The sequence below is a fragment of the Apodemus sylvaticus genome, chromosome 20 (assembly GCF_947179515.1).
Source record: "Apodemus sylvaticus chromosome 20, mApoSyl1.1, whole genome shotgun sequence".
Taxonomy (NCBI): domain Eukaryota; kingdom Metazoa; phylum Chordata; class Mammalia; order Rodentia; family Muridae; genus Apodemus; species Apodemus sylvaticus.
In genome coordinates this window covers 60,195-74,683 of record NC_067491.1, presented here as the reverse complement: position 1 = coordinate 74,683, position 14,489 = coordinate 60,195, and the positions used below count along the sequence as shown (strand labels likewise).

General features: G+C 41.3%; 1 protein-coding gene across 1 annotated transcript in view; it reads left to right on the top strand.

The window, feature by feature from the left end:
* The first annotated feature begins 4,128 nt into the window (after positions 1–4,128).
* Positions 4,129–14,489, top strand: part of LOC127670753 (zinc finger protein 431-like) — a 34,766-nt gene continuing 24,405 nt past the window's right edge. Inside the window, exon 1 of the mRNA XM_052165251.1 lies at positions 4,129–4,249. Coding sequence (XP_052021211.1) covers positions 4,247–4,249 — 3 coding nt within the window. The 5' untranslated portion in view covers positions 4,129–4,246. The remainder of the gene's footprint in view (positions 4,250–14,489) is intronic.

Genomic DNA, 14,489 nt, shown 5'->3' with positions numbered 1-14,489 from the left:
GAGTTATAGAGATATTAAATAAAGGCTGTGTTCTGCCTTTGTATTGCCAGTCTACCTTAGGGCTCTGTCCTTGCCACAGGTCAGCTTAGAGGGGTTGTATTGTCAGGTGAGCAGAGACACTAGAGCTCAGTATTACAGGCTTGGGAATGACAGACTGGGTGTGTGATGCTGCTATGAGTGTGACTGCAGCTGGGTATTGAGTGGAATCATTTGAGGTAAACATTTTCTTTAAGAAGTATCTTTTTACCTTGAACCACACAAGGTATCCTCTTTTTCACAGATAGCTGGGACAGCCTACTGCATTTTCAGAGGCTCCATCGTGAAGACTTCTTTGTATAGATATGTGATATGGTAAGGGGAGAGGGTTCCTTAAGTGGCCACATTGAGGCAAGCAGCAACAAGACACCTTTGTACTCTATTGGGCAGTTTGGTAAAGGGTCATGGATTCAGGCTTGGAGCTAAGAACTCCGTACTAATATTTGTACAGCCCACTGCCAAAGGCCAAGCAAGAAGAACAACAAATGTTTTTAGAACTCATGGAATGTAGCCCACGGGTTAGCACAGCTACAATGGGTTTTCCTTGGAGAGTCATGGCCCTGAGGACTACCTTTTCTGAGGTCTTCATTCTGTTACGGAGTTTTGTTCTGCTTGCTGCCTTCATATACCCCTTAATCTAAGAACTGTATGAAAACTCGAAGGGGTCTTCCAGCCCCTCAGTGGGCAGTCTCACTGGCACCCATAATAATAATGCTTGATCATTTCAGGCATTGCTGATGGAGCAGATTAATGACTCAATCACCACCCTAGGAAAGAACTTAGAGATGTAGATTGTTGACATGAGCATTACCCCTAGAAAATATTTTGAAAAATATAATTGCTAGTGAAGCTAGGTTAAGTTGTTTTTGCTATTGGCAAAACTTTGTGATTGTAGAAAATCCTAGGGAGCAATTTGAGGTTCAGAATGGCACATACTTATTAAGGAAGGGACTTTTTAAGGCCAGGGAACAATAACATTGGCAGCACTGGCTGACTTGACTCTCACTGAGGCTGAACTGGTGATAATTGATTTCCTATGCCCATTTTTGCCCTCAGCTTCCTGATATGGTTTAATAAAAAATGCTGATGAGTAGATGTGTATTCTGACAATTTAAGGTAGCTATGACTGACTTTTTATATAAAAGTTTAGATTTGTGATTCTTTTAAGATTCTTATAAGAATCTTTTAAAGATAAATAATAAAATAATCCTTTCTTTGTAACCAAGAATTGCTGCCTGCCAGGATGAGAAACTTGTTGAGAAAACTTCTTTGCTTTCTCACACTTTGTTGATCTATAACTTGTTGCTTAGTTAAGAATGTACACAGGTTCTTGTTAATAGTTTGTTGTATTACTTGTATTACATGATGTTATATCTTTTAAAAGTATTAGGGAACATACTGTTTTTTCATAGCTACTCACTAGAAGAAAAATAGAACGAGATTACATTGTCATTTTATACTGCTTGAAAAATTTTGCTGGAATATATAAGCTATGAGAGAAACAATAAACTTGTTGGAATTTTGTCCATCTATCAAATATGTATGTATGTGTTAAGGCCTGGGAAAAATGTCAAGATCTAGGTACCTGTTACCTGGGTAGCCTATCATTAAAAGGAAACTTTCTCATATGTTTCTGCTGTTACTAGGAAACATTTGCTGCCACGATTGATTACATGGTTTGTTATGTTTTTGTCCTTGGAAACCAATCACATTAAAAGTCAATAGAGCCGGGTGGTGGTGGTGCATGCCTTTAATCCCAGCACTTGGGAGGCAGAGGCAGGCAGATTTCTGAGTTCGAGGCCAGCCTGGTCTACAGAGTAAGTTCCAGGACAGCCAAAGCTACACAGAGAAACCCTGTCTCAAAAAACCAAAAAAAAAAAAAAAAAAAAAAAGTCAATAGAACTGTTTTTTAGATTACCCACAATTACCCACAATAAACTTGGAACTGAAACCATCACCCCCAGCACTTCTTGCAAATCGTGTATATACTCTTATTGTATTTGCCTTTATAAACTGCCCCTGGTTTGCAAGTTAAGACATAAGTGTTAGACAAGTCCTATCCTTTTAGACAAGTTAAAAGACATGAATATTAGACAAGGCAATTCCCTTGCTTCAGTTGAATACCCCAACCAATGGGAGCAGTATAGATATACAACAAAGACAAGTTGCTAAGGAACTCACTTACCCCTAAATTCTAATTGGTGAGATAACTTGGCATAAATGCTTGTAGATTTTGGGCTTGAACACCCTGGAGGATCTTAACTCAGGGTCATTGTTCAGTTCCCAAATCAGGACCATGGCCTGACTGACCAGTCCTGGGGCACATTCTCAATAAACTGTCCCTGTCTGACTGAGATTAGTTTCTGTGGGGTTTATGAAGAATCCTGAACCCCAACAGTATGTATATGTGTAAAACTTGTGTGGGTGTGTGTTGGAACTTGCTCCATCCACCAACTGTGTGTATATGTATACATATGTATGAAATACTTGGAGCCTGCTTGTTGGAATTTTGTTCCCTCCACCTACCAGGTATTTGTGTATATATGCATATGCAGATGTGTGTGTGTGTGTGTGTGTGTGTGTGTGTGTGTGTGTGTGTGTGAAATGCTCAGAGCCTGCTTGCTTGCTTCATCCATTCATTGGGTGAATATGTATGTATGCATGTATTTGTATGTATGAAAAGTTATTGGAATCTACCTTTTGCTACATCCACTCAGTGTGTGTGTGTGTGTGTGTGTGTGTGTGTGTGTGTATGACTTTCTCTTTTCTTTCTTATTGGTCCCTAAGAATTAAAAGAGTTCAGAATAATTTGCTGGCCACAGGATGTGCCAGCTCCAGTGAATCAAGCTTTGTTCTCTCAGAGAAAGTCTGCTGAATAATTTCTCTAATCTCTGGCTGCCATAGGCAGCAGCCAGCATCAGTCCAGATAGTGACCAGAACCCTGTCAGCCCTCCTAAGTGCTGACCTGTCAGCTGTTCTTAGTACTAATCCCAATCACCAACAACACACCTCATTGCCTACCTTGGTTTACATTGTAGTGTTAAAGACCAGTGCTGAAAACTTTGATTATCCCACTCACTGTATTCTCAAAAATAGCGAGGTTCAATATAGAATTTATGGTGGTAGTTGTCATGACCATCATCATGTTCATAAGTAAGATAGTATAAGTAAACACAAGCTTATGCTTTGAATTTGTGAGATGCTTAACGTGCTGGGATGTGAAGATAAGGACCCTGGCATGGTCATCTTGGAAGGGAGGTCAACATTGCTAAATTAATTTTTCTGCTGACTGTCTATTCTCCATGTATAAATAGTTTATCAGAGTCATAAATGTTAATAAATGTGCTTAACATAAGCCATCAGGTTTTGTGAGACATACTGTTCTCAACCCTTCTCCCTGTCTTCTCACCATAGGTCCTTACCCTGGTCACTTCCACTTTGGGGGGTGGGGGTGGACTTCGGCTAATTGTTGCTATTTAGAGTCATAGACCAAATTTCTTGTGTGTGTGTGTGTGTGTGTGTGTGTGTGTTTTCCCCCGACTTTCCAGAGACTCTCTGCAGATTGGGTTTAAACTTTTGATGTCCTGTTTTCACATCCCAAATGCTGGCATGATAGGCCCCTGTCACAACAGAAAGCTGGGGAGATGTTAATGTCTTGGCAACTAATATGCAGGGGAGAGAGGTGTGATCAACCCGAGGGTGTGCCTTACTGAAGTTGCTGATGCCTGATGAATAGCAACCTTTATATCCAATATTAAATTTGGCGTAGGTGGGCTAGGCATCCTTAGTTGTGAGATCACTCCACTGCACATTGTTTAATAATCCTTGTATTATATACTAGAGAGCCTATGCCTCCATGGAGAAGTGCCTACCGAGTGCAGGAACAGTGCAAGTGACAAGTTCTACTGCAATGTAAGTCTTTGCAGATTTGGGACAATTCTGTGCCTAAGATGGAAGCTGGAGCTGTGAAGCACCCGGCTGTTACACTTAGAGAACTCTGTCTCTAAGGTAACTGCTCCTGTCACTCAGCTCTCACCATCCAATCAGGGCCTCCAGAAGAACCGTCACTTAGAATGGGGCAGGTACTTCCGGTTCTCCTAGCTGGAGGCTAGGATACAGTGCTGAGGAAGGGGTTCCTGGTCTTGTGTGCTACCCTGCTACCCGCTGGCGGGAGCTGAAAGGAGAGTGGGGAGAGCTCGGAATCTGCGCCATGGTGAGAGGGGCCGCCATCCCCATACGGGGAGGAGTCGCGGGAGCCCGCGTTCGTTCCGGGATGCGCGAACCGGCAGCTAGTCGGTGCCCCATGAGGTTCTGTGAGTTCCGTGGGGTCCCTGCACCTCCCAGACCAGAGCAGGACCCCTGAATGACTTCGATCCGCTACCGAGCCTGCGCAAAGAATGGGGCTTGGCGCCCTTGTGTGAAAACATCCTGGTTGTTGACGTCACCGTGCAGCCAGCTCCTCCACTGCTTTTATTGTTGCTAGAGAAGGCAGATTTGCTGACAGGCAGAGTGCTAGTTTCTCTTGCATCTTCTAGAAGTTCTCCACTTGGCACCTGACATTTAGGTGTAGGATCCGTCTGAAGTTAATTCTGCGCCCGTGTAAAGTCTGTTATTAACACATTCGCATGTAAATGTCACGGTGGTCCAGTAACGTGTGTTAGTAAGGCCAGCCCCACTGGGTTACCTGGTTTCATGTGTCAACACTGATTCTATATTAATTGTATAGCTTTTCCCCCTAAGTTTATTCTCATGTTCTGTCAATCTCTTTATTCTTTCCCAGACAGATCTTTTGTTTGGTTTTGTTTTTTTGTTGTTGTTTTTGGTTGGTTGGTTTGCTTTGCTGCTTTTGAAACAAGAGTTTCTCTGTGTAGACCAGGATGGCCTGTAACTCACAGAAATCAACTTGCCTTTTCTTCCCTAGGGTTGGGATTAAAGGTATGGACCACTGCTGCCCAGCTACAGTACAGTCTTTATTACAGTGGTATTCAAAACTTGAAGTCAGAGTATGTTACAGTGTTTAATATTCAGCCTTGCCTTGATCATTTTTTATTCATGATTACCTTTTCTCATCAGTTTTCTGTTGTTGGATCTTAAGTTGTTAGTCTTTTTACTGGACTTTTGCTGAATCTGTAGCCCAAATTCTGTATTGTTGTAACATGATAGTGACAAATAGCAAGATGGTAACAAACCACATGATCGCTTTCTATTCAAAGTTAGCTCCCAGTTAAGGCAAGCCCATCCCAGTTTATCCCTGATCCTTTTTCAAAAGGAGCTTTTAAGCACAAAAACCATGTTCTGGATTGACAGACCTCAGTTAAGAACAATAAGCCAGAAGTGAACCTATAGAAGCCAAAGAACCAGCTTAGTTAATGAAGACATTATCCCATAACTACGGACATTGATGGATTCAGCTTTTGTTTTTGTTTTTGTCAGGTGGTGCTATGTGCTGAGTTTACAGCCTGAATGGTACTGCCATCATGGTGTCAGTTGTGCTAAGGTTTGGGACCATGTGTTACATTCCCTACTGGTCTTAGTGAATAAGTCAAATAATGGACTCCTTCTGTTTTAGTTTAAGATGCAGGGCCCCTTAAAGGCCCAGTCAGTGCTGAAAGCAGGTTAGTTAGCTAGGGGACAGAGAGTATAGAGACTAGTGTTAATTATTTCCCTAAACATGGGAGGGTATCAATTAGCAAAGAAACAACAGGCTTTTTTTTTTTCCCAAAGCAAGACATTTTCTTTTATCTCTTGAGAAGTAAATCTAAGCCTTTTCAATTTTGTAGGGTCATTTTTATAAGGGAATCTAACTTGTTTTAATTGAGAAGCAAACTTCTCAATTAACACCATTCGATCCTGATCAACCCTTCTACTTAGTTTGGAAAGCATCAGAAGAGGCACATTTAGTCATACCATTAGTATATGTCCAGAAGTACTCTTGGGGGCTCGGTAATATTGTTATCCAGATGAATTAACCTATAAAGCAGAACATTAATACTGGCTGGCCCTAGTCACTTTGAGTTTTGTCAGTCAATGAACTGTTAGTCTGGTTAGTTCCTATCCACATGGAGTGTGCAGGTGTGTGAGCATAACCAACAGTCGTGGCTGTCTGCTGCCTGGGAATGTTGAACTCCAGCCCAGGGTTCCTTCCTGTGGCATACAATCTCATTCTTCAGTTTTTCCTGTTTCCCCACGGCCACTTTCTTTAAAGGAAGTTTTCTGTAAGCCTCAGTTTTAGGACCTACCCCCTCTCCTTTTTAATGGAAACTCCCTTCTTTTTGGCAACTAGGGGACTCAGCTATAGAGCATGCGTAGAATTATAAACTCTTATGTTCCTATGTCAAAAGACAAATCTCCATATCTTTTCTTTCTGTAAAACAACTATACATTTAAAGTGGGAATCAGTGAGCAAAGGTCAAAATAAATATTAGTTGCTGATCTGTAGGTACATTAGGTAACCCTTCCCTGTATCTGTCTTAGTTTCCAATCCAGGCCTGAGGGGTTGGACCTGAGTCAGGGATGGACCATGACTCTTGTATTCATACCAAACTTGGGTAAAGGTGGAGGGGCAAGGAGTGAAAAGTACTGGAGAGCAGGTGAAACTTTAATTTTAATGGGTCCATGCCCAAGAGACAGTCATTTTGGCAGTATTTGTGGCATCCACATTTTGGTCTGAGTGTGGTGGATCCATGGTGTAATACCAGCTACCTTCACTGCCAGAGGAGAATCACCTTTCAGGTTTCGTCCAGATTAGTTTTAGTGTCCCTTTGGCTACTCACTTGACCAGTATCATTGGACTGCAACAAGGGCAAACTGGTGGTGGACACAGAGGTGGGCTGTTTCAGGTAGTCCAATAGTCTTTATGGAGGACTGGAGTGTCTTAAGTGATTTCAGAAAGAATGGTTGGGAGAATTCTGCCAATTGCAGTCTCTGAGCCTGTGAAAGAATGAAGAGTGTTTTATGAACAAAATCTCATGGTAGAGTACATCCCCCAACACATGGGGTGCAGCTGAGCAGAGTAAAGCAAAGGAAGGAGGCCTAGCCATACTTTGGTAGATTTTTGAGAGTTTTGTTATAGGTATGCAGGTGGGAAACATTTTTATCCATCTGAAAAAGGTATTTATAAAACCTAGCAAGTACTTTTATCCTCCCTAGTCAGGCCAGATCTTGGTGAAGTCAGTTTTCCCAGGGTTCTTTGGAATCTTAGTCTCTCAGTTGGACCCTTTTCTGGGTAAAGGCTCTTTGTTTTTTATTCATTTGAGAACAAACCTGGCATCTGACTGAGACATACTAGGCTGCCTAGTTTAACATACGTTGGACTGGGCAACTCAGAAAGTTTTGTGCATCCCAGATGGGTAGCTTGGTGAAGGTTAGTTACCAACAGTCCTATCAGTTGTTTTTGGGAGAATGATCTTTTGCTCTGGTTTCCTCCATCAACTTGTGGGATTTCTTCTTTATTATGGAGTCTCAGGCAGGAAGTGGTCCTGGTGTGTCATCAGAATATCAGCAGACCCAATTGGTCTTAGGCCCTTTTGTGTGGCAGCTAGGCCAGAAGCCCAGAAGTAGAGGACAGCAATTTGTAAGGGAAGAGAAATAGCCTCTAGGAGGGTCATGGTTTTTTAATTTTCTTTTCCTCAGTGGTGAAAAATCCTGTTTTTGTGTAGATCATACTGTGGACATACTGATAGTAAAAGCATTGTGACTGTCTGTGTATTTGGTGGTGGACATTCCTTTTCCCACAAGAGGCAGTGGTAGCCCTTAAGGAATGTAGATCCTCAGACTGTATGTGGGTCTATATGAAGTGAGACAAGATCTGGCTATTAGGGTACAAGAACTGGTGTAGATAGGACAGAATTTGTAAAGTGTAGAGGCCTGATAGTTGGGATACGAGTGGTAATGCAAGGATATCATGCAGTGGGTGAGATGGGTCTGGGCCTTCAAGGGTTGCTGCTCCAGCCTTCTTGTCAGTTATATTATTTCCCTTAGAGCTGTTGGTCTGGTTGGACAGGCAGTGGGCAATTCCTATAGCCATGGGAAGATGGATGGCTTTTAGTATGGCCATGGTTTTGTCTGAATTGGTTATTGATCATCCCTTTTTTGTAAGTAGTTTGTGCTTTTTACAGAGGGCAGTGTGGGACATGAAGGAGTGAAAGGTTTATTTGGGGTCTGTGTAGACATTTAGGGATTGTCCTTGTGCCATTTGGAAGGCACAGTGAGGGCTATTAGTTCAGCCTTTTGATTAATGGTGTGGGCTGAGAGGGCCTATATCTCAACCACCTCAGTATCTGACACTGTGGCATTGCCAGTTTTTCATACCCTTTCCTGTACAAAGGAGCTGCCATGTGTGCACCAGGTATACATGGCCTGGGGCAGTGTACTATCTTGTATGAGTGAGGGATGGGCACTTGTTCCTCTGAGGTATCAATGCAAGAATGACATGGAAAGTTGTGTTTGGTCCAGGAAGATTTGAGATGTTGAGGGGTTGGCCTGATTGGAAAGTAAGTGTGGCAACTTCTGCTAGTGCTACCTGGAGATGGTGAACCCAGGAGGGAGATAGGGTTTATAAGCCTTTATACATTGAGAAGTAGGACAAGTTTTGGGAGGAGAAAATGGTGGTAGGTGACTCAAAGTTATATTTTATGGATTTGCCAATAAGGAGTTTGGCAGCTTATAAAGTACATGTGCAGAGTGCCCATTCCTAGTTGTATAATGGTTAATTTTTTTCACAGTTATGCTATGGGTGCAAAGGAAAGATCCCAGTTGCATTCTTCCATATGTAGATATCCAGTTAGACCAGCACCATTTTTTGAAGATGCTACTTTTTTTCCAGTGTATAAATTTGGCTTCTTTCTCAAAAATCAAGTGTGCATAGATGTGTGGATTTACTTCAACTCAATTCCATGTATCAACCTACCTTTTTTTTATGCCAATTGTATGTGGTTTTTATTACTATTGCTGTGTAGTAAAACTTGAAATCAGGGATGGTGATACCTGTAGAGGCTGTTTTATTGTACAGGATTGTTTTAGGTATCTGAAGTTTTTTTTTTTTTCATATGAAGTTGAATATTGTTCTTTCAAGGTCTGTAAAGAATTGTGTAGGATTTCATTCATTGCATTGAATCTCTAGATTGCTTTTATTAAGATGGCCATTTTTTACTGTATTAATTTTACCAATCCATGAGCATGGGATATCTTTCCATATTCTAATATCTTCAGTTTTTTTTTCTTCAAAGACTTGAAGTCCTTGTCATACAAGTCTTTCACTTGAAAGTTGCTTGATTATAGTTACACCAAGATATTTTATACTATTTCCGACTATTATTAAGGGTATTGTTTCCCTAATTTCATTCTCAATCTGTTTATTATTTGAATATAGGAGGACTACTGATTTTTTTATGAGTTAAGTTTGTATCCAGCCACTTCACTGAACGAGTTTATAAGCTGTAGGAGTTCCCTGAAAAAAATTTTGAGGTTGCTTATATATACTATCCTATCATCTGTGAATAGCGATCCTTTGACTTCTTTCCAATTTGTATTCCCTTGATCTCTTTGTTGTCTTATTGCTGTTGCTAAACCTTAAGTACAATATTGAATAGATACAGTGAAAGTGGGCAGCCTTGTCTTGTCCCTGATGCTAGTGGAGTTGCTTTTAGTTTCTCTTCTTTTAAACTTGATGTTGGCTATCAGCTTGCTGTATATTGCCTTTTTTATATTTAGCTATGTGCCCTTTATCACTGATCTGTCCAAAACTTATCATTAAGGGGTATTGGATTATATCAAAAGCTTTTTCAGGATCTAATTATATGATCATTTTTCCCTTCCCATTTGTTTACATGATGGTTTACATTTATTGATTTTTGTATGTTGAACCATCCATGCATGCTGCATCTGTTTTTAAGCTTGCTCCTGAGAACACCTGGAGCTAGTACTGCTCTTGTGACCGCTGGGCAGTGCTCTGGGGGGCGGGGGGGATGCCAGCTGGCAACATGACGGCAGCTGTTCTCAGAGCATGGTCAGGAACTCGGGGAGAGCTCCTAAGAAAGAATAATCATGTTTTTAAAATTACATGCAATACAAGGCTGCCCTCTCTCTCCATATCTTTTCAATATAGTACTTGAAGTTCTAGCTAGAGCAATTAGACAACATAAGGAGGTCAAGGGGATACAAATTGGAAAGGAAGAAGTAAAATTATCACTGTTTGCAGATGACATGATAGTATACTTAAGTGACCCAAAAACCTCCACCAGAGAACTCCTACGGCTGATAAACAACTTCAGCAAAGTGGCAGGTTATAAAATTAACTCAAGCCTGGTGGTGGTGGCGCACACCTGTAATCCCAGCACTCTGGGAGGCAGAGGCAGGTGGATTTCTGAGTTTGAGGCCAGCCTGGTCTACAGAGTGAGCTCCAGGACAGCCAGGGCTATACAGAGAAACCCTGTCTCGAAAAAAAAAATAAATAAAATCCAAAAACAAAAAAACAAAACAAAACAAAACAAAAACCACAAAAAAACAAACAAAAAATAAAATAAAATCAACTCAAGCAAATCAGTTGCCTTCCTATACTCAAAGGATAAGCAGGCTGAGAAAGAAGTTAGGGAAATGACACCCTTCAAAATAGCCACAAACAATATAATGTATCTTGGTGTGACTCTAACCAAACAAGTGAAAGATCTATATGACAAGAACTTCAGGTCTCTGAAGAAGGGAATCAAAAAAGACCTCAGAAAATGGAAAAATCTTTCATGTTCGTGGATTGGCAGGATTAATATAGTTAAAATGGCCATCTTGCCAAAAGCAATATACAGATTCAATGCAATCCCCATCAAAATCCCAACTCAGTTCTTCACAGAGTTAAAAAAAAAAGCAATTCTCAAATTTTTCTGGAATAACAAAAAACCCAGGATAGCTAAAACTATTCTCAACAGTAAAAGAACTTCTGGGGCAATCAGTATCCCAGACCTCAAGCAATACTACAGAGCAATAGTGTTAAAAACTGCATGGTATTGGCACAGGGACAGGCAAGTGGACCAATGGAATAGAATCGAAGACCCAGAAATGAATCCACACACCTATGGTCACTTGATCTTCGACAAAGGAGCCAAAAACATCCAGTGGAAAAAAGATAGCCTTTTCAACAAATGGTGCTGGTTCAACTGGAAGTCAGCATGCAGGAGAATGCGAATTGATCCATTCTTATCTCCTTGTACTAAGCTCAACTCCAAGTGGATCAAGGACCTCCACATAAAACCAGACACAAAGAAACTGGGGAAAGCCCTTGAGGACATGGGCACAGGGGAAAAGTTCCTGAACAGAACACCTTAGAGCTTATGCTCTAAGATCAAGAATTGACAAATGGGATCTCATAAAATTACAAAGTTTCTGTAAGGCAAAAGGACACTGTCAAAAGGACAAAACGACAACCAATAAATTGGGAAAAGATCTTTACCAACCCTACATCCGATAGAGGACTAATATCCAATATATACAAAGAACTCAAGAAGTTAGATCCCAGGGAACCAAATAACCCTATTAAAAAATGGGGTACAGATCTAAACAAAGAATTTTCACCTGAAGAAATTCGGATAGCTGAGAAGCACCTTAAGAAATGCTCAACATCATTAGTCATTAGGGAAATGCAAATCAAAACAACCCTGAGATTTCACCTCACACCAGTCAGAATGGCTAAGGTTAAAAACAGCAGGTGTTGGCGAGGATGTGGAGAAAGAAGAACACTCCTTCACTGCTGGTGGGATTGTAAGATGGTACAACCACTATGGAAATCAGTCTGGCGGTTCCTAAGAAAACTGGACATGCCACTTCCAGAGGACCCTGCTATACCTCTCCTGGGCATATACCCAGAGGATTCCCCAGCATGCAATAAGGACACATGCTCCACTATGTTCATAGCAACCTTATTTATAATATCCAGAAGCTGGAAAGAACCCAGATATCCCTCAATGGAGGAATGGATACAGAAAATGTGGTATATATACACAATGGAGTACTATTCAGCAATTAAAAACAATGAATTCATGAATTTTTTAGGCAAATGGTTGGAACTGGAAAATATCATCCTAAGCGAGGTAACACAATCACAAAAGAATACACATGGAATGCAATCATTGATAAGTGGATATTAATTAGCCCTGAAGTTCTGAATACTGAAGCTACAATTAGCATATCAAATGATTCCCATGAAGAAGGAAGAAGAGGGCCCTAAGCCTGGAAAGGCTTGATCCAGCATTGTAGGGGAGTACCAGGACAGAGAAAGGGGAGGGGGAAAGATAGGAGAATGGATGGAGAGAAGAGGACTTATGGGACATATGGGGGGGGACTGGGAAAGGGGAAAGCTTTTAGAATATAAACAAAGAATATAGAAAATAAAAATATATAAAAAATTACATGCAATACATGCTTCTCTGGGCAGAAGCCTCCTTGATCGTGGTAGATGATCTTTTTCATGTGTTCTTGGATTTGGTTTGCAAGTATTCTATTGAGTATATTTTTTATATGTACTTCCATATTTTTTTATTCACTTTGCAGCCCACTCCTCTCTTCAATGTCTCACCTTTAAAATCTCTCCCTCCATTACCCTTCTCCTCAGAAAAAGGAATGGCTCCCTTGGGTACCACCCCACCATTGGACATGTAGCCCAGCAGAACTAAGCACTTCCTTTTCCACTGAAGCCCAGCCAGGCAGTCCAGGTAGAGGAAGTGGATCTAATGGCAGGCAACAGAGTCAGAGACAGCCCTTGCTGCCATTGTTAGGGGACCCATATGAAGACCATACTGCACATCTTCCACAAATGTGGGAGGAGAGGTTAGCTCCAGCCTCTTCATGCTCTTCAGTTTGTGGTTCAAGTCTCTGTGAATCTCCATGGCCCCAGATTAGTTGATGCTCTAGGTATTCTTGTGGTATCCTTGCCTCCTCCTGTTCACTCAATTCTGTCTTCCACTCCTCAGTCCTCCCCAGTCTCCGCTTGCTGTTTGGCTTTGGATCACTGCATCTGTTTCCATCTGCTGCTGGATCAGTCCTCTCAGGAGACTGACTGTCTAGGTTCCTGTCTGCAAGTATAGATTGATATCATTAATAGTGTCAGGGCTTGGCTCTCTCCCATGTGATAGGTCATATGCTGGGCCAGTCAGTGATTGGCTGTTCCCTGCATGTCTTGTTGGCAGGAGAAATTTTTGGTTAAAGATCTTGTGGGTGGGTTGATGTTTTTATTGTATTTTATCGAGTATTTTTACTTCTATGTTCATAAGGGAAATTGGTCTGTAATTTTCTTTCTGTTGAATCTTCGTGTGTTTTGGGTATAATGTTTTCTTTTTTTTAAATATTTTTATTTTCTATATTCTTTGTTTACATTCCAAATGATTTCCCCTTTCCCGGATCCCCCCTCCCCATATGTCCCATAAACCTTCTTCTCTCCATCCCTTCTCCAATCACCTCCCTCCCTTTTCTCTGTCCTTATATTCCCTTCCCATGGTAGATCAATCCTTTCCAGGATCAGGACCCTCTCCATACTTCTTCATGGGAGTCATTTGTTATGCAATTTGTGCCTTGGGTATTCAGGGCTTCTGGGCTAATTAATATCCACTTATCAGAGATTGCATTCCATGTGTAATCTTTTCTGATTGGGTTACCTCACTTAGGATGATATTTTCCAGATCAAACCATTTGCCTAAAAATTTTGTGAATTCATTGTTTCTAATTGCTGAGTAGTATTCCATTGTGTAAATATACCACATTTTCTGTATCCATTCCTCCTTTGAGGGGCATCTGGGTTCTTTCCAGCTTCCAGCTATTATAAATAAGGCTGCTATGAACATAATGGAGCATGTGTCTTTATTGCATGCCAGGGAATCCTTCGGGTATATGCCCAGGAGAGGTATAGCAGGGTCCTCTGGAAGTCTCATGTCCAGTTTTCTGAGGAACCTCCAGACTGATTTCCACAGTGGTTGTACCATCTTACAGCCCCACCAGCAGTGGAGGAGTGTTCCTCTTTCTCCACATCCTCGCTAACACCTGCTGTCTCCGGAGTTTTTGACCTTAGCCATTCTGACTGGTGTAAGGTGAAATCTCAGGGTTGTTTTGATCTGCATTTCCCTAATGACTAATGATGTTGAGCACTTCTTAAGGTGCCTCTCGGCCATCCGAATTTCTTCAGGTGAAAATTCTTTGTTAAGATCTGTACCCCATAGGGTTATTTGGTTCCCTGGGGAACTTCTTGAGTTCTTTGTATATATCTCTATCAGATGTGGAGTTGGTGAATATCCTTTCCCAATTTGATGGTTGCCGTTTTGTCCTTTTAACAGTGTCCTTTGCCTTACAGAAACTTTGTAATTTTATGAGGTCCCATTTGTCAATTCTTGATCTTAAAGCATAAGCTATTGGTGATCTGTTCAGGAACTTTTCCCCTGTGCCCATGTCCTCAAGGGTCTTCCCCAGTTTCTTTTCTA